At 46.6% G+C, this 21,722-nt stretch overlaps 1 protein-coding gene across 1 annotated transcript in view; it reads right to left on the bottom strand.

Moving 5' to 3' along the window:
* Positions 1–8,269: 8,269 nt before the first annotated feature.
* LOC119466250 (putative sodium-coupled neutral amino acid transporter 7) overlaps positions 8,270–21,722 on the bottom strand; it is a 75,254-nt gene continuing 61,801 nt past the window's right edge. The window contains exons 5-10 of the mRNA XM_037726731.2: positions 19,173–19,308; positions 18,177–18,269; positions 17,745–17,802; positions 14,762–15,024; positions 10,336–10,535; positions 8,270–8,657 (exon numbers count right to left, since the gene is read on the bottom strand). Of these exons, the coding sequence (XP_037582659.1) occupies positions 8,476–8,657; positions 10,336–10,535; positions 14,762–15,024; positions 17,745–17,802; positions 18,177–18,269; positions 19,173–19,308 (932 nt within the window). The 3' untranslated portion in view covers positions 8,270–8,475. The remainder of the gene's footprint in view (positions 8,658–10,335; positions 10,536–14,761; positions 15,025–17,744; positions 17,803–18,176; positions 18,270–19,172; positions 19,309–21,722) is intronic.

The following is a 21,722-nucleotide window of genomic DNA, read 5'->3' as shown; positions in this document are numbered from 1 at the left end:
TCATGAAAGAATATATTCGTATGTCCCAACAATTGTGCCAGAAATAACTTATATCAATGCTTCCACGTTTTTTGTCTATTTAGTAAGTAAAGAAAATATCCCACGAACTTTAGAACTATAGACCTTTTCACAAACCGACGTTTGAGCAGCGCCATTGGCCGACACGGGCGACGTCTAGCGTCAGAACATGTTATGCCGCCATTTTGGACTGTGAGCCTTGCGAGAGGAGGCCGGCGGCACTTCGGTTGTGTTATCTTCGCCGCGCATTATTTCGATTGTTTTTTTCCGCGTCGCTTGTCTTGTGCCGCTTGACTTGTTACATCTTTCACGTGCTCGCGTGAGCGCTCAGTGTAGTGTGCCATGGCAACAGCAAGCCCAGCCAGTGGATGTGGTGTTTCGTCGTGGGTAGCGGCGGCAGCCGCGTCTGCTTCGTCGAGACTTGGCGTGCTAATCAGCGGTATAATTCATTGTTATTGCTGGGCACATGTGACCGTATCGTCGATTGAATCTGATCACCATTACGTTTCGCGGTTGAGGGTTGCCTGATTTAGCGAAAGCAGGCGCGTGCGTAGCTGTCGGGCAATGCTTAGAACCAGGCGCCGGCGACCCGACGACGTCTGTCAGTGGTTGGTAGATATGCGGTGGTTACTCAATGCGCTTCCGACGCAACTTAACAGCTCAATCATGCAAAATTTATTGGATCTGGTGCAGTGCAGGGTGCTTATAACCATCTGTCAAAGCATAAGCGTGGCGATCGAGCAGCGCGGTACCTGCATGCAGCGAACCGACGCGCGACAGTGACCACAGATGCCAGCGTAACTGATACAGCCCAGGTGCTAGCTTTTTATTTTCAGTATTTAGTATTTATTTATTTATACATAATGTCAATCCCAATAGGGATTATAACAAGACTTGTTATAAAGATATATTTGTTTACCTATTTTTTTACGTTTGTTTACCTGGAATGGCTTTTCTTTCGAATGTCTGAATTTGAAACAAGCTTCGCTCACGGTGAACTTTAACGTAGATTGTGCGCGAAGATTGTATTGAAGATATGGCGTACGGCAAGAATGGTTCGTGTGCGCTATCTCTGAAGCGAAATAAGCCAATAATATTGCAGCGTTAGGGCCATCTCTGCTCTTTCTCTCGTTTCCCTTGCACCGTCTCACTGTGCTATGTTCATAATAAAGTAATGTCGAGTCTTAACAATTGTCGAATAAATACATATGCATATTACTGTAAACCACTACTGACCGTGAGCGAAAAACGCTTAGTGGTCAGCGAAGCGGTCACGGCACGCACGTAAGTATTTCACTTGATCGACTGTGCGAATAATTAATTTTTTTCGTTACTGTTATTCTTGCAAGCATGATGCTATTGTCCGCGTAACCATGCGAATACCGTTTTTACGTTCTTACTTGCGCGGGCTCATTTAGCGCGTTTCTACGCCACGCACAGTTAGCGCATTACGGTTCCCGAACTCTATAGCACTGGCGCTATGCCACGCTGATGAGGTTGACACGTTCGTTTTTGCATTCTCTTGCTGCCCAAGCACATAGACAACGCTCAAAGATGGGTGAGCTCGATGCAGCACCACACTGTTGAAGTTAATTACCTTTATGGGCAGGGCTGCGCAGGGTGCGTGTGAACGCAGAGAAAATGTTTTGGTGGACACAGGGTCTGCATACATCTTCCATAGGACACGATTTTTCCAGATCGTTGCGAAGTGTATTTACCCACTAGATCTCTCGCAGAGTGCTCCAATTTGTCTTATACCGGTGTCGCACGGTCACTTTTGATAGCGATCGAGACCGATCTGGATCGGAATGTTCGACCGCGATTTGCTCCCTTCCGCAGATTGAGCAAAGAAGCCAATCGCGACCAATAAATTCGACCCATATCGGGCTCGATCACGATCAAAAGTGCGCCGTGTGACCCCCGTATTAGGCACTGGAATGACGTCTTGTTTGAAAGAATAACAAATGTAGCCTCTGCCACTACATACGAGAAAATATTGCATCGAAGAGCTTACAATTCTCGCAACCTATTGGGAAATGTGCCGAAAAGAGTTTACCAAAATGCGTTATTTTACTGATGTGTGCGTTGGTTCACATTAGACTGAAATACAAAGTCCTCAGGTGATGCAGGAAACCGGCGAAGCGTGAACATACCACATCGCGGCAGTGGTCTCGCGGAGTGCTGTGTTGCGAACACACTTAGTCCCCAAAATCGTTATTTTCCGCTGGTTGTTTGTGCACCCATAAACTGCACAGTGCTGGCCTGTAGCCTTTTGATGAGTATATATGTCATTATTTACGAGCGTAAATCATTCGTGACAAAAATAAACGGAAACATCGAAGGAAAGCTACCACTCCGCAATGCAAGCGCAAGGCAAGCTCACAGTCCAGACCGAACAGGCAACACTGACACATACTCTACCGTCAGAAGCGCCCTCCTGAAAACGTCTATATGAGTTCGAAACCAGCAAAGCAGTGCATGCAGCTGATATGAAAACGTAAAGGTCATGAACAAGTTGACAAATATTTTGATGAATCTTTGTCATTCAAGAATCTTGTTTACATTTTGTACATATGCAACGGCCAGGAAAAAACCTCAATGAGAGAGAGAGAGAATAAACTTTAATCCAAAGAGCACGCGAGCGTAGGTAGCTCCTCCGCTCTGCCGTGGGTGGTCCCCTCAGTCCAGGAGTCCAACGGCCTTATCTGCCCTTCTCGCTCGATTGACCAGGTTGAGCTGGTCCGTCGAGTCGGAGCTGGACAGCGCTGCCTCCCATTGCCGTGTGGTGGGGTGTGTTATGGGTGTGAGCTGTGGTGTGTTTGCGCAAGTCCATACCCTGTGGTAAAGTGTTGCACATTGATCACAGTGTGGACATTTATAGGAATACAGCGCAGGGTGTATGGCGTGGTAAAGACTCAAATGTGGATATGTGTTAGTTTGGAATTTTCGCCATGTTACCGCTTCCTCTCGCGTCAGAGCATTATGAAGGGGGGGGGGGGGGGGGTGTAGTGTTCTTCGTGAAAGGCGATAGTGTTGTAGGATGTGAGTGTAGGTTAATGGTATGGGCTCTGGTTGGAACTGCTCGGCGCGGTCATCTCGCGGCTCCCGGTGTGCATGCGCTCGGGCGTAGGCGTGTGCCTGCTGATTGCCGCGTAAGGACTCATGCCCCGGAGTCCACACGATTTGTATGCATGGTGGCAGCTGGTGCGCTCCATTCAGAATGCGATGTGCAGCCCTGGAAATTTTGGCCCTGGAGTAATTTCTGCATGCCGTCTGAGAGTCCGTCAGAACTATGACGCAATCCCAGTGCGGTCTCGTCGTGATGGCTAACGCTATCGCTAGTTCCTCTGCCTCCGCAGCGCTCACTCTGGAAACCGACGATGCATTTATTTAGGTCCCGTGATTTTCAACTACGCTAGTGACGAATGCGGTGCTTCTTGCGGTGCTGGCCGCGTCTACGTACAAGACATTGGGGTGGTTTCCATACTTTCTCGCGAGCGCAAGCGCTCGGGCTTGTCTCCGTCCGATGTGGAAGTTTGGGTGCATGTTCCTGGGAATCGGTGAGATGTGCATAGTTTCTTGTATTCGCGTTGGGATTTTGGTCAGTGCGCTGGTCTTCCGTAAGGAATATCCAAGACGTTCCAAGACGTAGCGTCCCGCTATTGTGAGTAGTAGTCTTTCCTTCTGGCAACCTCAATGACGCTGTCTTCGTTGCAATAGATTGCGCAGGAGCAGCTGTTACCGGTCGTGTATTGTAATTACACCGAGATTATAGTCGCAACAGTGAGTACATATAAAAAGCAGGAGTTCTGCAAAATATACATTAGAAATTCGCAGATAGAATGGAACATACAAATGCGAAGATACAGCTTGATAAAGGGCAAAAAAGTGTCGCTGGAAACAAAGTTCACTGCTTGTATATATGCACAAAACCACGCAACAAGATATTTAAGTATACGTGTAAGTCTCCAATAAATGTACGTATTTAAGCAAACGTCACTGTATATAATGCGCCAAACAAGACAAACATGTTGCGCAGTCACAGATAGTAAACTTTACGCATAGAAAGACAGAAGATTCAGGCAAGAACAAAACTATGATCGCAGAAATCGTCATATGTACTTGGACCATGCGGCGGTCGCGACAGCACCATATCGGTAGAATAATACAGGAATAATGCAGAAATCAATATGAAAATGTGTAATTTAACTGCCTGCAGAGCGGCAACAAATATTCTGCACCCAAAATTAAAGAAGGGTATTTGTTCGGTTCAAAAAATGAGTAAAAGCAGGTAACTAAAAAAGGAAAGAAAAGGCCAAACGAAAGCCACAGATTATGCGGCAAGTTGAACTATACCCAATGTCCGAGTGTGTTTGTTGGGAAACGCCGCGTGGGCCGGGCTTTCAATGAGGAAGGTCGGTCAAAACTGATTTTTGTTGTCCGCGTAATTTTCGTATTGGCATGATAATTTTGATCACGATGCTAACTGTTAGAATAAACGGCGAAAATTTCTGCGGTTTTAAAAGCTAGTGAACAGTCATGCGTTTTCATAATTACGAGTTTATGGACCTGAAGGAACAGAGCTTTTTACTTGCATTGATTTTTGCAGCTTCGCTATCTAAAGGACAACCTTCACTCGGCGGGGAAGTTTACCGAAGTGGTCAATGACTTCGGACACATTGATGCCGACGTCTCTGTGGGCGTATAGAGGCGCCAGCCTAACCATGCGCTCCTCAGACATTGTAGAGCGCCAGTAGTTTTTTAGTAATCTCATGTAAAAAAATATTCTCTCTGCGCTAGCAGTGGTCACTGGAAGGGTGATTAGAATCTGCAGCAGTTTGTACACATTTACATAGAACCTGCAGTCGCAATGAGAGAGGGCATCTTTTCCGGTGCTAAAACCTAAAAACACTCCTTCGATGTCGTTGGCATCCTTGTTTAGGTAGCTTGCACAAACAGTAGGCTGTTCGATTCCAGCAATATCCGTCGTTTCGTCAGCAAGTATGGAGAAGCAGCCTGCAGCGTTTACTTTTGCATCTAGGCTTTCTTTGATAATTTCACCACAAATTTCTACTATTTGGTTTTGTACATCTCGGCTTAAATACGAGGCATTACTTGGGCAACTTTCCAAATGGTTCTTCAGATATGTATCTCAACAATCAGCTCGCATGTGAAGAAGCGCTCTCAAAATACCAGTATTTTCAGCGGGGGCTTTGCTTAAATTCACAGGACCACTGTCCCTATGGCCACGGAGAGCCAGACATTGTCGCCCGCAAAAAAGAAGTGCCTCAATAATATGCCGTTCACTTTCTTCTGTTTTCTCTTATTTTGCTTTGCCTGCCCTGGTCCAGCTGATCGATCACATTGGGCACGGTTCCTGAATATGTTTGGAGAAAATTAACAGCTGCCAGTGGACGTTCACGGTGATATTTAGTATTTTCGTGTGTGTGGAAGATTGCGAGCGCGTGCTTCCATTTCTGGAATGACTTGGACACGAGGGCTCCGGTGCGCGCATGTTGGCCTAAGTTTATAAGAACAATAAACAAATAACGTTCCAGAATTGAAAATCTAAAGCACGCCTTATCAATTTTCAGTGCACCTTTCGCGTCATAAGTTTATAAGAACTTTATACCCATAAAGTTTCAGAATTGAAATCCATACGCTCCGTAGACTCTGCGGCCGCTGAGAGCTGCCGCAACGCGCCCGCTCACTATCGAAAAGCCCTTGAAAGTTTGTGCTCGAATGGGGCTCCTTACGTTATGCGACTCCAGGTGCAAGGGCGCTGCCACGAAATCCAGCCCGAGTTCGCAATGTTCGTGCCGAAATGTGTTTTCGAGCGTTAAAAAGACATCGTAGACAAAATCCAGAATGATTCCCGGCGCTGGTGGTTGATTTGGGCGGCGGTGCATGCCAGCACGAAAAAATTTCGGGAGGGGGGGGGGGGGGGCTGAAGCCCTATCAGCCCCCCCCCCCCCCCCCCCCCCTGGCTACGCCCCTGCAAGCGGGATCTCGGCTGTGCTGTTAGCGTTCCAATACTCAGTTCGCCGTTCGTATGCCCACGATAGTGAAGTTTCTCGCGAGAGGATTAGCCAGCTGATTGAACGTTGAAAACAAGGCAGCGCCTCACATAACCATACGCGCTAGTGCTTCAAGAACACTAGGGCATATTCATCGCAACCTACGTGGTGGAGTCGAGTATAACTCTGACAAGGTCGTGCCGGAGAACACCAATACTGAAGCCTGGCCCGCGCTACCAAAGCTACAGCCGCCGCCACAGCAGAAGCCACAACCGAAGCCACAGCCGAAACCACAGCCACGGCCACAGCCGATGCCACAGCCACGGCCACAGCCGATGCCACAGCCGACGCCACAGTTCAAGCCACAGCCGAGGCCACAGCCGGAGCCACAACCAATGCCACAGCCGGCACCACATTCCCATCAATGGATACAGTGCACCGCGGTAGAGTCCACAATACCGACTCGCGATAAATTGCCCGAAGAAGACCGGCAAGTGGTTGTGATGCTTCGGTCCCTTGTAAATACCCTACGTATACTCTTGAGCAAGCTGCATACTCCGTCAGCGTGAAGTGCAGTGCAAGTACTGGATGCTCTCAATCCAGTGCTTGCAAGTCTCGAGTAAGCCCCATGGCTCACCCGCAGCCTACTTTTCACGCAACGACCACTGGCCCTTGGTTCTGTCAGATGTCTACAACGCACATCACCAGCTATGGGACTTGACTTTGGTGTTTCACTACAGACACAATGCTCACTCTTCCTCTTTTCCTCTTTTTATTCCCCCTTTCCCTTACCCCATGTGTAGGGTAGCAAACCGGACGTTCGTCTGGTTGACCTCCCTGCCTTTCCTCTTCGCTTCCTCTCTCTCTTGTAACGATTTCTACGTATACATCTTTGCGGTTCACGTGTCTAAGTATTCACGTTCACAGCTGTCTTGCAGTGATGCCCCCTTACTCAATGCTCATGGGGTCTGTAAGGTATTTCGAAATAAATACCCGACATCAGAAAATTTTGCTGTCATGATCTCACGATAATGTCGATGACACTGGGTCCAACATATCGAGGCCAGCTTTAGTGCCAAATTAAAATATATTTTCCGACCTCCAAATAATTACCAATTGTCCTCCCTACTTCAATCATTTCCTTCTAAATCGGTGAGCGCTGCAAGTCGGAAATGGCAGCCAAAATAAAAAACTGTCAACCCTTACACTGGGTTGGAGATGGAAGACCAGCGAAGCTGTACTATGGTGGGGAATTATGTATTTCGAATTATGACTTAAGTTGTGATGGTGTAATTGGTTACTTGAACTAATAAAGAATGAGAAATATATATGATCCGGTAGTTTTCATTTATTTAGTGACCACAGGGACCATGGCCTTATGGTCGCTACGGTACACCACCATAGGGTGTACGGCAAAGGTTAGCACGTTCTTCATAAACCGGTCACCAACGCCGCGCGCGTTCGGTGCGAATGCGAGAAAAACGCCGCCTCCGTCGACAACAGTTCTGCGCGTTGCTGGTGCTGCTCCCCTTCCTCCCACGGCCTTTCGCGCGATGGAATAAGTCGCGTTTGCTCTCCGCCGTGCGGACACGACCATCGGAGACTGAGCCCTTAACAGCTTCGCTGTAAAAACGGGAGATGCACCGACGTACTTCCCGTACGACAGAAATTAGGCTCCGTAGACATGACAGTAAGCCGGCGTAGAAAGGTTTGAGTCATGGCCGACAAACGCGAGCGGGACAGTTCAAGCGTCCACACGGGTTTTTGGCTGACTGGGTGCCAAGAAATGGCCGGTTTGAGTTTGTTTAATGCACCAGGTGACAGCGCAAATCGGTCACACTATTTCAATTGTATATCATGCGCGATCTCCACTTTGCTGTTAACGCAAATACTCGGTTCGCCTTTCATATTCCCACGATAGTAAAGACAGTTTCTCGCGAGAAGATTAGCTAACGAAATTCTGATCGAGCGTTGAAAACAAGACCGCGCGTTAATCTGCGAGTTCGCATGTAACTGACATGCCCCTTTTATTTTAATTAGAAAGTCTTGCCATGAGCCCCCGATTTCGATATGTTTGATTGCGTCCGCTATACAGCTTAGTTCGCTGAAAGAAACGAAGATTCGTAAGCGTTACGCACGCAGTGCGAACAAGTGATGCTCAGCAGTCATCAACTTAGGCGCACAAATTAGGGTAGCCACAGTAAAGCAGGCACAAGGTATCGAGTAATCACTGATGTAAGCAAACTCAGATCGCATTTATTTCTCGCGAGAACACACGCACTCGATCAGAAAACAATGCCAATTAAGATCAAGCAGTAAAATCAATGTTCATGCTGCACTTAAGTTACAGATACTTAAAGCGCAAGACAGTATAAAAGATGGCGCACTCATCACACTTTTATACAAAATGTACACAGGCACTGAGAAGGGGCCGACACAGTCACGTGCAAAGCAAGTGATGCGAGCCGCCCTTGGTGATGTCCTGCATTATGGTATTGAGCAGGACCACACCGAAGATGAAACTGCCGATGACCACCATGACGGCGCCGATGGCGAACACGGTCATGGGCCGCTTCAAGCCGAATTTCTCTTGCTGGTGGAACACGCCCAGGAGGCAGAGACCTGCAAGCAGCCGCTCCACGTCAGTACACAGCTCAGAAGAACAGCAAGTATTTGCAGTGTATAAAATACGGGTTGTTTCAGCATTATCGTTACCGTTCCTGCCCCCTGTCAGCTTGTCACGCTCCAGCTAATCCACGCTTCTCCTGCCTGGTGAATGCGCAACGCCGATTAGCTATATGCGAAGTTGGCAGGAGGCCACAGGACGGTAACGTTATGACAAATCACTCATCGGTTTTAGTGCTTGTGGGGACGTATTAGCGTAGATGTATAATCGTAACAACATCGGAACACGAGAAGTCGTACATGCGAGCATGTGCCTAAAACCAATGCGATCAGAAGTTTCATTGAAATGACAGGCTGCGCTTCACTTAACTGCTGGCGTAAATGTTTCGAGCCACATAAACATCAAAGCATATTCAATCTTTTTTTTTTTTAAGAATGGTGCAACAGAACAACACTTCTAGCTCGTTGTGGTTGATCGCAGCGTCACAGGATGTCATCGCAAGCGCTGCCGTTCTTGAGTATGCTCCGGTACCCTGGTCTAAGATAGTACGTCACTGCTATGACTAAAGCTACTCTCTGATCCCAGTAGTGCGCATGACGTGGGCGCCACACCGGCGTTACGCGCTGCAGATCCATCCCAGCGTCCATGGGTCAGGTCTGGGACAATGCAACAAACAAACTTGGACATTATAAGCTCACGTACACGAAGCGAACTGCACATGAAGCGACCAAAAGCTTGGCGCTCAAGTCGGCCTGTGGCGTATTTATACTCATGGAGCAAGCATCATTCGGCCACCGATCTCTCGGAGTCGCAGTTTCATATTCGAACTCACGTAGGTCGTAATTCAACCGTGAAAGTGTGATGAGGTATCTGTTGAAGATCGCCTATTACGTCTGCCTGCAGTGCCTGCGAGCTAACGCGACGACTCGAGGGGTTCCAAAGCGCACATTCGAACATATGATGGAGTGGGTTGCGAAATGCTCGGATTCAATCGAGAACCGCTAAGCTCTTGGCTTGTGTGCGAGGCTGGGCAGCCTCGGTTTAGATTCGGATGAGCATACATCATACCTTGAGGAGAATGAAAAAAACAAAAACAATGTGCTCGAACAGGAAAAAAGTAATTTACTATATTAAGGACATGGCTATACAATTCTATAAAGGGAAAAAAGCTCCAATGTTGACAGACTTGTATCTTGCACTTGAACGAAGAAAGGAAGTGTTCCGACAGTTGCAAGCAGAAAAACAAACGAAACAACATAGAAGAAAAACAGTACATGATTTGAAGAGTAGGCACAAGTACAGTTAGAATCGCAGAATGGTTTCCATTAAGGTAAACATAAGCTCGTGGGAGCCTTAAGTTTCACGAGCGTTTTTCAATTACGCCCCCACCGAAATCCGGCCGCAATCGAACCCGCGACCTCGAGTTCAGCAACGCAATGCCATAGCCAATGGGGCACCGCGGTGAGCGAGAACCAATGGCAAACTAGACTGAAGGCCTAAAAATATTGGACTAAAAGGGATCGTGCATATTCTAGACCCGTGAGCCAACCGCCACATCAGACGACTTCCCAAACGTAGTTTCTGAGCACGAGTGATTATGACCTCTGGCTTGTCTGATTAGGAGACTTTGCACCTGCAGACCTTGTGGCGCACAAGTCCCCTTTACGAGCTTACCTGGAAAAATAAAAATGTTGGCAGCTGCCAAGCAGCCGAGCAGCTCGATCACAACGCCGACGTTGGACGTGAAAGTGGCGAGCGCAACGGTGGTCAAGAACCAGCCGGTGGTGATGAAGACGCGCCTCCGCGGCTCCCCTTCGATGAACTCCTTCGCAGGAACTTTCGTAAGCTCTGCGTACAGGCCGTCGAAGGCTCCTCTGCAAAAACGCAGCCACGCAAGGTCATGTTATCCTCTTACGGAAATAGCGAACTGCACGCTCGTATTGCGCGGTCCGCCATGCAGTGCATCATACTTGTTGCGCTGAGTATTCGATATATCCAAAATATTACGCCAATTAAGTGTCGCAAATTCATATTACGATCAAAATCCTTACAACCCATCAGAGATCAGTTACCACTAAATCTAGGCTCAAATTACGATCGCTTCTTCTGTCCTTGGTCCTGGCAGCTCATGTATACAGGTATGATAGGATAGATTTCTTTCATGTCTTCAGTAAACTAACAAATGCTGCCGCAAGAAGTCTGTTCTAGACTACGCCGCGTGGCCATCAGTGGCACAAAGTGAATCAATTTTACTGACCATACATGGGCTGAATGATCAGGTAGGTTAAGGGAAAAGGGTAGGGCAAAATTTTAAAAACAAAATCGATTTTTTGTTAGAAACTTGGAATCCTCAGTCTTTCCTGAACAATGCTGACGGTCATTTACGTGTGCGAGATTTATTTACCTCGGAAATGACCTTTTCCAAAATCTAGGTGGTGTCCGGTGCCGCCCCCTTTTACACATACGTGATCTGTACATATTGTGTTGAAAGAAAAATTAGAAAGGAAAACCCAGGCTTTCTCTAGGTTTAGCGGAATGGTTATTGCTTGTCACAGCAAAAAGCTGCCTAGCTTTCCATTAATAGCCAAATCCTTAGACGCTGCCAGTATCACTTCAAGGCCAATTATCTCAAAACATCAACTTTTGCGACATTTGACCCTTTTTCTCTGGAACCACAAAAGCTATAAGCATTAATTTTTCCCCCTACCAAGACAACGCAACTGAGTGTCGAGTCTACTGAACTAGAATTATGAAAATTAATGGAGGCAATATTGTCTGACAAGCTGTTTATTGTCCGTATTGGCTTGTAAAATTGGGAGGGTCCACTAAAAACAAAAAAGAAGTAAACAATATATAACAACAATTCTAGTTCAGTAACGAGAACACAGATATCTGAATTAGAGCACTGCACGGGCCCGGGCCGTCCGAAGCGTTTGTCGGCGGGCTCGGGCCGGGCCCGGGCTTAAAGCCGCTGGCCCGGGCCGGGCTCGGGCTTGAGGCCGCGGGCCCGGGCCGGGCTCGGGCTTGAGGCCGCGGGCCCGGGCCGGGCTCGGGCCCGCTCATTGAAGGGCCTAAGTAGGCCTTCGAGCACACACGACCGTTATGCATTGCATGGTTCAATGCATTCTGTGCCAAGCTGAAGTGACACGTGCAAGATGACTGTCATCATCATCATCAGTCTATATTTATCTCCACTGCAGGACGAAGTCCTCTCCCTGCGATTTCCAATTAATCCTGTCTTGTGCTAGATGATTCCAATTTGCGCCTGCGAATTTCCTAACTTCATCACCTCACCTAGTTTTCTGCCGTCCTGGACTGCACTTCCCTTCTCTTGGTATCCATTCTATAGCTCTAATGGTCCATCGGTTATCCATCCTACGCATTACATGGCCTGCCCAGCTCCATTTTTTCCGCCTAATGTCAACTAGAATATCGGTTATCCCCGTTTGTTCTCAGATCCACACCACTCTCTTGACTGTATATTTTATCAGATGACTATATCTTATCAAAGAAAATAGTACAACAGATGAAGTTGTCATTTTTTAACAGCGGAGCTGTTTCAGCTGGGCCTAATGTGTCTGCTGAATCCAAAAATGTGGGCCGATCCTGGCAGCAGTGCAGAAAGGGTCCAAGCGCAATGGCACATACACCTGTGAACTAGCGAAGCTGAGCCTGGATAATTCTAGCTAAGAATGGTGGGGACTAATTGCCTATCGATAGGCAATTGATAGCCAATCAATAGCTAGTCGATAATCGATCAATAATCAATAAATTCCCGAAAATGCTGGGGATGACTTGGTAGTGCTTAGCCTAGCCAAAAAGCCAGGACTAGCTAGGTGCCCATCAGCTCCGCTGTCTCTTTAGCATTGCGCTGCCAGTGCAAGCTACGCTAATTTTTTTTTCTTTTCCGCAAAAACGAACATTGTTTCCGCGTAAGGAAAAATAAATTGTACAAAGAACCACTCCTCAAACCATTTCCATGTTACCGCTTTTGCGACCGCACTATTACCAGTGTCGATACTATGGCATTATTTTAGCGCTAAGGCCAGTTACTTTTGTGCTTCAATGCATAGCGGTTTCCTCAAAAAGTTAACTGGAACGCCCATGCATTTCGCCGGACACTTTGAAAATTAATATCTCGAAACTGGTTCAGTCCTGAGAATTCGTTCCAAGTGGATACGCCTTGCGAACTCGGCGGCTAGAATTCGTAGGTTGAAAGATGTGCCGTAAAATAATTAATTAAAAAGGTAATTTGCGTAAATATGTTAGATATTCAATTAGGCGTTTTGACCATCCATTAGGCCATTCATGTCATAATTAGCTTGGAACTACATAAAACAATTAGCCTCCTTAGAGCGTCGTCGCATTAATGCGAACACAAGAAATCCTGAGATATGGTCAAATCCATACTTCAGAACTTTCTATAAGCATCAGTCGTTAATACATTACCTACCATTCACTTGAAAAGATACAAAAATGGCGGTAATTTCAGTAAGAGAGAACTCAGCTGACACTTTGGTCGCTTGTAATGTATCTGATGTGATTATTATTTAGCCTTTGTGTATGGTTCTCAGTAGATAATGTAAATCCTGTTTCGTTTTCTGAGCAAATGTTGATCTTGTAAAATTCAGTCTCATGCTATGTTGTATAGCTGGTGTTGCGTTGTTTTGTATAGCTAGTATTGTTATTGTAGTGTTGTTTAAAATGCATTCTGTTAAAACTTTTTCCAATTCTGTTAACTCGCCGTGACGCAAATATTCTTTGTCTTTCCGTTCATAGCTATTTCGTCTATGAGGAATTCCAGCGATAGCTGGAAATATGGGACTTATTGTGCATGTGTGCACACTGTTTGCTGTACTATTGCCTTGCCTGGTCTTTTGTGTCACGTCAAGCTACATATGTAGCTTTTAGTCCAAAATGACCGTCCAGCATGGAAACTGGACAATAAATTGATTTGATTTGATTGATTTCGTCAGACACTTTGAAAATTATTATCTCCAAACTGGTTTAGTCCTGAGAATTCTTTCCAAGTGGATACGCCTTGCGAACTCGGAGGCTATAATTCGTAGACTGAAAGATGTGCCATAAAATCAGTAATTAAAACGTTAATTAGCGTAATTATGTTAATTCTTCAATTAGGCGTTTTGATTTCTCGTGGAAGTAATGGCATCGAGTAGTTTAGATCAAGGATTATAACTGCGCTATCTGCCACAGGCAATCTTTAAAAATTTGGTTCAGCTAAAATGAAACACCCTATATATTTGCATGCTAAATGACATCATAGAACCATATCGTACAAATCAAGGTAAGTGCATGCGCACCACCAGAAAAAATAGTAGCACAGGCAATGGGCCGGATTACTGATGTTCCCGTGGGAGAAACAAAAATTTCGGCCTTTTATTGCTTATATACTGCAGCTGATTAAACCTCGAGAAGGTGAGGCTGACAGATACGGTACAATCTGTAAGTAAAAAAAAAGAATTTTTTTTTCTTACAGGCGGGGCCTGGTCATACACACGCGGGCCCTAGCTAAGCTTAGTAATGAACGCCCGGGCCGGGCCCGGGCTCAGTAACACGGGCCCGGGTCGGGCCCGGGCTTGGAACCACGGGCTCGGGCCGGGCCCGGGCTGGTCTCGGTCATGTACGCCCGGGCCCGGGCCGGGCTCGGGCTTTGTATTACGGGCCCGGGCTGGGCTCGGGCCTCGTAGAGCGGGCCCGGGCCGGGCTCGGGCCGAAAAATCAGGCCCGTGCAGTGCTCTAATCTGAATACAATGACACCAATATGAATTCTTTAAGCCTAGCAGATCCCGAGAAAAAGGGTCATATACATAGGCTAAAATACACGGGAGGTATAGAGCTTACCCTGTTCCCTTAAAGGCCGCCATTGCTGCCTTAAATGGGCCAGGACGACCATTATAAGCGTGTGAGAAAAACCACGCAAAATGAGACCGCGCGTATATAAGAAAAGCCGCGCTAACTCGTGCTCTGACGCATACGCGCGACAGTTTGTTTACACGCATGGAGTTCAAATTCTTCCGTGAAAACTTCGGCGAAAGCGAGCAGCGACGGACAAGCGGAGAAGCTAGAACTGTGCACCCACCGACCGCAGAAGGTGAGCAGTGGGTACGTAGTGACCATCTTGACAATGAGGGCGCCGATGCCGAAGAGGACCCAAGGGTTGGAGGCATCGAACATCTGCATGATGTCCGGCTTCACCGCCGAGCCGTAGGCCATGTACCCGAACGTGCCCATGAGCGTATAAATGATGAACAGGAAGGCGGTGGTCAGGATCGTGGCCTTGGCCAGATTCGCCAGTCGCCGGTCGCGCATGTTCGCATAGATGGGGACCACCACCTCGTGAGCCTGCGACGGCAGGAGACGTTAACTAGCTGCACAAGTGTCGAACATTTCGCCGATAAAGGCCCAGCTATTCCAACGTGATAATAGAAGAGAAAGCAGAAATAATAAAAGGTCACTGGCAAGGTCACTGACAGACTAAGAAAGAAATTGTACGCGTAGACATAAAATAAACGCAAGCAAGCAAGCCATGCCTAATGTGTGAACATAAGCGCCCAGTGTCCTACTGCTCGTGCTCCAAATGTTAACGAAAGTTTTTGGACAGCACGTTCGTCATTTCTTTCTTGGCGATATGTGGCAGTATAGCAGGTGCATTAGGAAAGAAATTGTTAGCCCTATTAATGTTTAAGTTACATCAATGTTGACCTATAGCTAGGCCAGCGTCATCGAAATAGACGCCTATGGTTAAGTGAAGCCAGCATTAGGCGTCATTTGAAAAACTTATACCTTCACATTCAGCAAAAGTTCGTGGTAGCTCACTGACAACTGAAATGTTCGTCGAAAACAATGTTCTGGATAGAGAAAAAGACGCAGCTGGAAATAACGCTACAGCCACCTGTCTGGAAAATCATGGAACACAAAGTTCATAGGACAGATAAAGAAATAAATATTATACCGTATGTGCCAAGAACGATAACAGACAATTATCGCTGAACGACCACTAAACTAAAATGCTGAATGTAAAAGCACTATTGCACTCACGAAGCACTGGGAGAAACTTAATTGTAGAACTGGTATGAAAATTAATGCAGGTGGAAGCAGAAGCTATAGCTCTTATAAAATCGCGTCAATATACGTAGAAAAAACTAAATTAACGTGTCCCGTTCAACATTACTTTTTTCCCGCTTGGTTTGCCACGCGGCATAACATCATGGGGTTAAATATAAGCATACAAGCCTGTTTCATAGAGATGCTGCATTTGTTACTGTTCTGATTAAGGCATAGGACCTGGGTGATTCCACAATCTCATATTTGTTTTTTCTTTATAATACCCGCATCATTAAATAACACGAAAGTTACGTTTGTTTTTTGAGTAAGCATATATTTTAAGAGAAAAAAGTACTAAAGGTGTTGCCAATGCAGGGGCCGTTTCCATGCAACATGCACGTGTTTATGCAAATACGTAGCGATGTAAAACACGAAACACCATAAGGAGTTTTTTTTTTCTGCAAACATTAGGCATACGGAAAAGTTAGCTAGGGTGGTATGAGACTTCTGCGGGAGACAGAAGCATGTTTTAAAAAAAAGTTCTTAATAGGCGACTATGCTTAAACGTTGCGATATTTAAACGTTTTAATCTCCAAAGAAAAAAAAAAGGTACATCATTATATAATTTAAGACCTCAATACGTTATACAAATTTGCTGAATATTGCTTTTAGCGCGAACACATACCTTTAGAAATTGCCTTAAATTTGTTGTAAAGGAGACTAGTTGAACGCCGATAAAACAAAAACCACCATCTTTAATTTTTCTCGAAATTAGGCACAGAACTGTCCTCAGATATTGGAAGGAGAACACTAAAACGCATCTGGCATTATTTTGCTTGCGATGACACTAAGCGGTGCAGCACGGGTATCCGCCGGGATGCAACGGCACGCCGAAAAGAAAGGGAGATGAACGCCAGAAAACCCAGGTTAGTATCCTCTTATTGCAATAGGGGGACATCTTGTGCTCGTAACAAAAATACGCAGGTATAAACCGATTTTCTAAACATACAGAGACGAGCTCTTGCATACAAATGAAAACGGGCCCTCAATACAACTTTCCTGTGCGTGTACGCGTTTTTGAAATGTACGCGAGGTTAAGCTGATGACATATTTTTTGTATGTTTGTTTATATTTGCTCATTCGCAGCGGCGTTCAACTACCCTGTATCAAATGACATGTTTATGTCTACACTTGAATAGTATTTATAGTATGATCTCAAGATATTCTTAAAAATAGTTCGTAACGATTCGGCCCCTTACAAAATACTCTCGCAGACATGTTCATGCAGCTGTTTAACGCCAGTTGTAAAACAAGTTGCACATCTGTACTATAAAGGGCTTCGAGCCTGTTGACTCGTGCAACATTTAGGTCCCCGTAGCATAGCCCCAGCATGTGGCACTAGCAAATAATTTTCTAAACGTGTACAGAATGAAGCGTATGGGTAAGCCTTAAGTGGCTCATTGCAATGGCTCATACCCAGAAAATGCGCCGCCCGGTTTAATGATAGAAAAATTATGGCTCATATGGAGCCAAAATTGAGCCATGTGTCATTGAGGAGATCGACCTAAAGTGCCATACGTTTTCTTTACACTGCGGCTCGTTATGTCTTACAAGACTGACCCCTCCGATCGTATAACTTAATGCATTACCACGTGTGCAGCAGGCTTTCGCCTTCACGTGTTACAGGAGTGTAACATGCTGACGAACGTTTTTCCTAATTACGGGGTTCTACGTGCCAAAACCACCATCTGATTATGAGGGACGCTGTAGTGGGGGGGACTCCGGATTAGTTTGGACCACCTGGGGTTCTTTGACGTGCACCTAAATCTAAGTACACGGGTGTTTTCGCATTCCGCCACCATCGAAATGCGGCCGCCGAGGCCGGGATTCGATCCCGCGACCTCGTGCTCAGCAGCCCAACACCATAGCCACTGAGCAACCACGGCAGGTAATTTTTTTCCCCTACTTTAAGGGTGAAAGTTAACGTTGGATACACAGCGTAGCCGCACGGTACCTACCTGGTAGGCAAAGCAGATCACAGGCAGGGTAATGACAAGGTCGATAAGGTTGTCCGGTCTGTGGCGGTAAGAGAAACAAGGCATTGCACACAGTCACTGCAACCGTTAGCTCACAACGGTACTCAGGCAGCTGTTAAAAACGCATAGCTCCGGAATATAAGCCCAAAATTAATTTCTTGAGATCAGTTCGAACATAGAGCTCCGATAGCCACAGAAGACGGCAAGCTCAAATTGGTTTCCCGAAAGTTCAAGGCGCAAGACGCCAGCCCGGCCACCTTCTTATGAAGGCCCTACGATTCACTTAACTTCGTTGCCTGTCTGCAACGTGCACCCTCATGTAGGTAAACATGCAGAGCAAGAAACCCGTTCTGCGTGTTTTGTTTTGTTTTTTGCAACATACCCACTCCTAGAGAATTTCAACTCAATACTCACTTTGTCTTCATGGTTACTGGCTCCAACTCTTCCGTGGTAAAAATAAATATCGTCAGGAAAACAGGGTACAGCATAACGAAGATCCCGAGCGAGCTAAAGTAGTCAGAGCGAAAAAGAAAAAAAAAGGAAACAGTTATCAGATCTCATGGTAACGGAATTGGTCAGCCCAACACGTCTACAAAATTTCAAGCAATAGAATATGTCTGCCTCCCGACAGGAAGTAACAATACATGCGTTATGCGTTAAGAACCACGGTTCAGCGGCGCACGTCATACCGACATGTAACACACAAATGGCATTCCGAGGAAAGACCCGACACTTGGAAGGCTCTCCACTTTATCCACTAGACACTTCGTGTTTTCCGAATGCTGTTCAGGTCCGGCATGACGCTAATGTGCAACAATCTTTATTGCTACACAGTTTACGGTCAAATAAAGAGGACCAAATCTGACCTCGCTTTTTATGTTTCCTCTTTTGTTTCTCGATTTTTCGTGGTTACCAAGCTCTCACCTACAGCAAGACTGACCTATGTGCAATTCCAGAACGCGCCAGTCTTTTTTTTTTTTTTTTTTGTAACGAATAACTGGCTTTTTGGCGCATTTGTCGGTGGTCGGAGATTGGACTTTCACGGTTGACAAAAAGGTGCCGATGCAAAGAGCGTGCTCGGGTGCAACCGAGTTGCGGTGGCGCATTCATCGGTGAACGCGTATACTATAACGATTTCTTTTAGATGCGTTTGCTGTCCACCTATACTACCGCTATTGATGTGCTGGTTAACGGCTCTGTTCTCGACGGAATGGCGCAATAAAACAACAAACGCTACCTAAATGTCCTCACTACAACAAGCCGTCATGTCCGTCATTGCTTTAATAAAGCGAATATAGCATCCCAGAAGCAACCGGCTATTTCATTTTATTGACAACTGTCGACGATCTTTGCTGAAATTTCTCTAAAAGTGTTATGCTGTTGTGCAGCGTCTACTCAGTGTCCACAAACCTGGCGTATTTGAGGAAGTCCAGACGCTGGAAGTAGCAGAGTGGCATGATGAACAGCACGGCCGTCGCAAATACGGTGAACTGGCGGTTCAGGTACCACTCATGGCAGAAGACGGGCCCAAACAGCGATGCGAACACTGCAAAAACGTGGCACAGGCTTTTTTTTTTTTTCAAGGACAGGCTATATCACGACGCACGTTCTCACATGCAGGGAACGTCGTGTACACGCATACGTGTGGCAGCTGGCATACCCTACACTGCAGCTTACTATATAGTCGCGGAGCTCATTGAGGTGATCGCTCAGTGGTTAGCGTGATGGCTTAGCAATCAAACTCGGCACCGTTGCCTGTGTACGAAAGAACATGTTTTACTTCGACGTATGGCGAACCAATAGCTCGAGCTGGGTTTCGGATGTCTCACCGACTATTAATTACTTTACTCCCGTAGACTGCTAAATTTGATTTATTGTGGTCTATCCCTCCGAAACGATCCCACAACGAAGAGAAGTAATTCGAGCTTAACACTATGCATTGCGATTAATTCGGTCGGTCAGCATTAATTACAGTATCAGTCGCAGGCGAGCCGCTCCCATACGAGACGAGCTGTTGACGCCCGGACTAGGTTCTACGGCCCTTCTCTCATGGCTTTGCGGCTCTTCCTTTGCAGAAAAGTCTCCTTTTGGAGAAGCAAACGAAAATAATGTAGAATAAATTGGAAGCGAAAAGCCTGACTGTTCGCAAATCTAAAGATCAAAATAGGAGTCATGATCCTCGCTAGAAGCTGGAATTGAAACCATGTACCAGTGCCTATATATATATAGATTCGGACAAGAACGATCGAGGCTTTGACCACAGCGCTATCACCCAATTACCTTCCTTATGGCATGTACTGTAAAACCAGCCGTCACTTCTATCGCCTTAAACAAGGAGAGGAGAAAGTCACGAATACTACATTAAAAAAGCAAAAAAAAAAAAAAAATTGCTCGCGATAGCGCGATCCCATTGGCTGCCATGTGCGGTACGTCGTGCTGTATACGCCTTACAAAATGACAGCCTGCCGTCATTTTGACGGGGAAATGCTTGGAATTAGAGCTGCCATTATATTTCCAGTCATTTAGTGCTGCATTTTTTACAGTGTAGATGTATCACAACGAAGGCGGGGCAAATGTTTTGTGTAAGTGACACGTATTCAAGCTCATAAGGAGCGATATCAAAATATCGCTATGAGTAATGCCGCAGAGATCTCTGCACGTTCCAGGGGGACGACGACGAAGTTGCTCCCTTTGCTAGAACGCATCTACCTCGGCTAGCTATATTTCGTCCAATTTTCCACGATTTCCGGGGCGCTTTATGCGTCCGGCCTTGCGGCTACGGACGCGGAGCCTCCCGCAGTCCTGTGTGGCCAGAAGTCTACCACGGCGAGCTCTTCATTGACAAGGGGCAACCGGTCCACCAGCAGTGAAGACTCCACTGAGGCTCCTGCTCTCGAGGCCATGGATGCGGATCCTGCAATCCCGCCGGGCCAGAGGTCTACTTTGACAAGCTCCTCAAGGAAGCGAGGTACTTGGTCTAGCACTCAGTCACAGGCGACGACTCATCGGACGACAGCTTTGTATCGGAGAGGAGCCGAAAGGCAAAAAGGAGACTCATCAAGACGTCATCACCCGGGAGTACATCAACCCTGCATGCAAAACCTGAGCGCAGGCCGCACACCATCCTTTTCATACCTGTGGATTATTCCATCAGCCTTCGAGGATTAAACCGGCAAGCTCTATCCGTTTTCCTTGAGGGAATGGCGCCAAACGAAATTAAGGAGGTCCGAATAAACACGCGAAAGAATGTCTTGGCTGTCGACACGACCCGGGGAAATGCGCTGGATAAGCTCCGACAGATAAAAGAATTGTGAAACATCAAAGTAAGACCGGTTGTACCAATGGAGGAAACCTGCACTGCCGGTGTAATCTACGACATTGACCTGGCAATTACGAACTCAGACCTACCCATTCTGATTAAACCGGCGTATGAAGGAGTAGTCATAACGCACGTATGCCGCCTCGGAAACAGCCGCTGCGTGAAGATAGTTTTCAAGGGCGATTCTATCCCTTCGCATGTCAAGGTCGGTCACTTCCGACATGTTGTTCGGCCGTTTGTCTCTAAGCCGCTTCAATGCCACAAGTGCTTCAGGATTGGACATGTCAAGGGCGCCTGCGCAAAATCTACAGTGTGCCCTCGGTGCGCGGAGTCGCACACTACAGACGTCTGCCGCGCAACCAATATTAGATGTGGCAACTGTAACGGTTCTCATGAAGCCACATCTAAAGACTGCCCACGGATCAAAAAAGAATTTGCTATCCTGAAACAGATGGTTAGGGACGGCTTATCTCACAGTGAAGCTTCTGAAAAGATCCGGCTTCGACGTCGTCATCGACGGAAACGTACAACGCAAGGTGCAGTTCATGCACAGATTGTGCCAACGAGATCAGCTTCAAGTACAAGCAGACACGAGATCACAAGGAGGCCTCCAACGGAAAATCCTTCCCTTGTAAAAGACT

Source organism: Dermacentor silvarum, chromosome 1 (genome assembly GCF_013339745.2).
Source record: "Dermacentor silvarum isolate Dsil-2018 chromosome 1, BIME_Dsil_1.4, whole genome shotgun sequence".
In the NCBI taxonomy this organism is placed as follows: domain Eukaryota; kingdom Metazoa; phylum Arthropoda; class Arachnida; order Ixodida; family Ixodidae; genus Dermacentor; species Dermacentor silvarum.
Note: the sequence above shows the minus strand (reverse complement) of the source record. Positions and strands in the feature narration are given on the sequence as shown.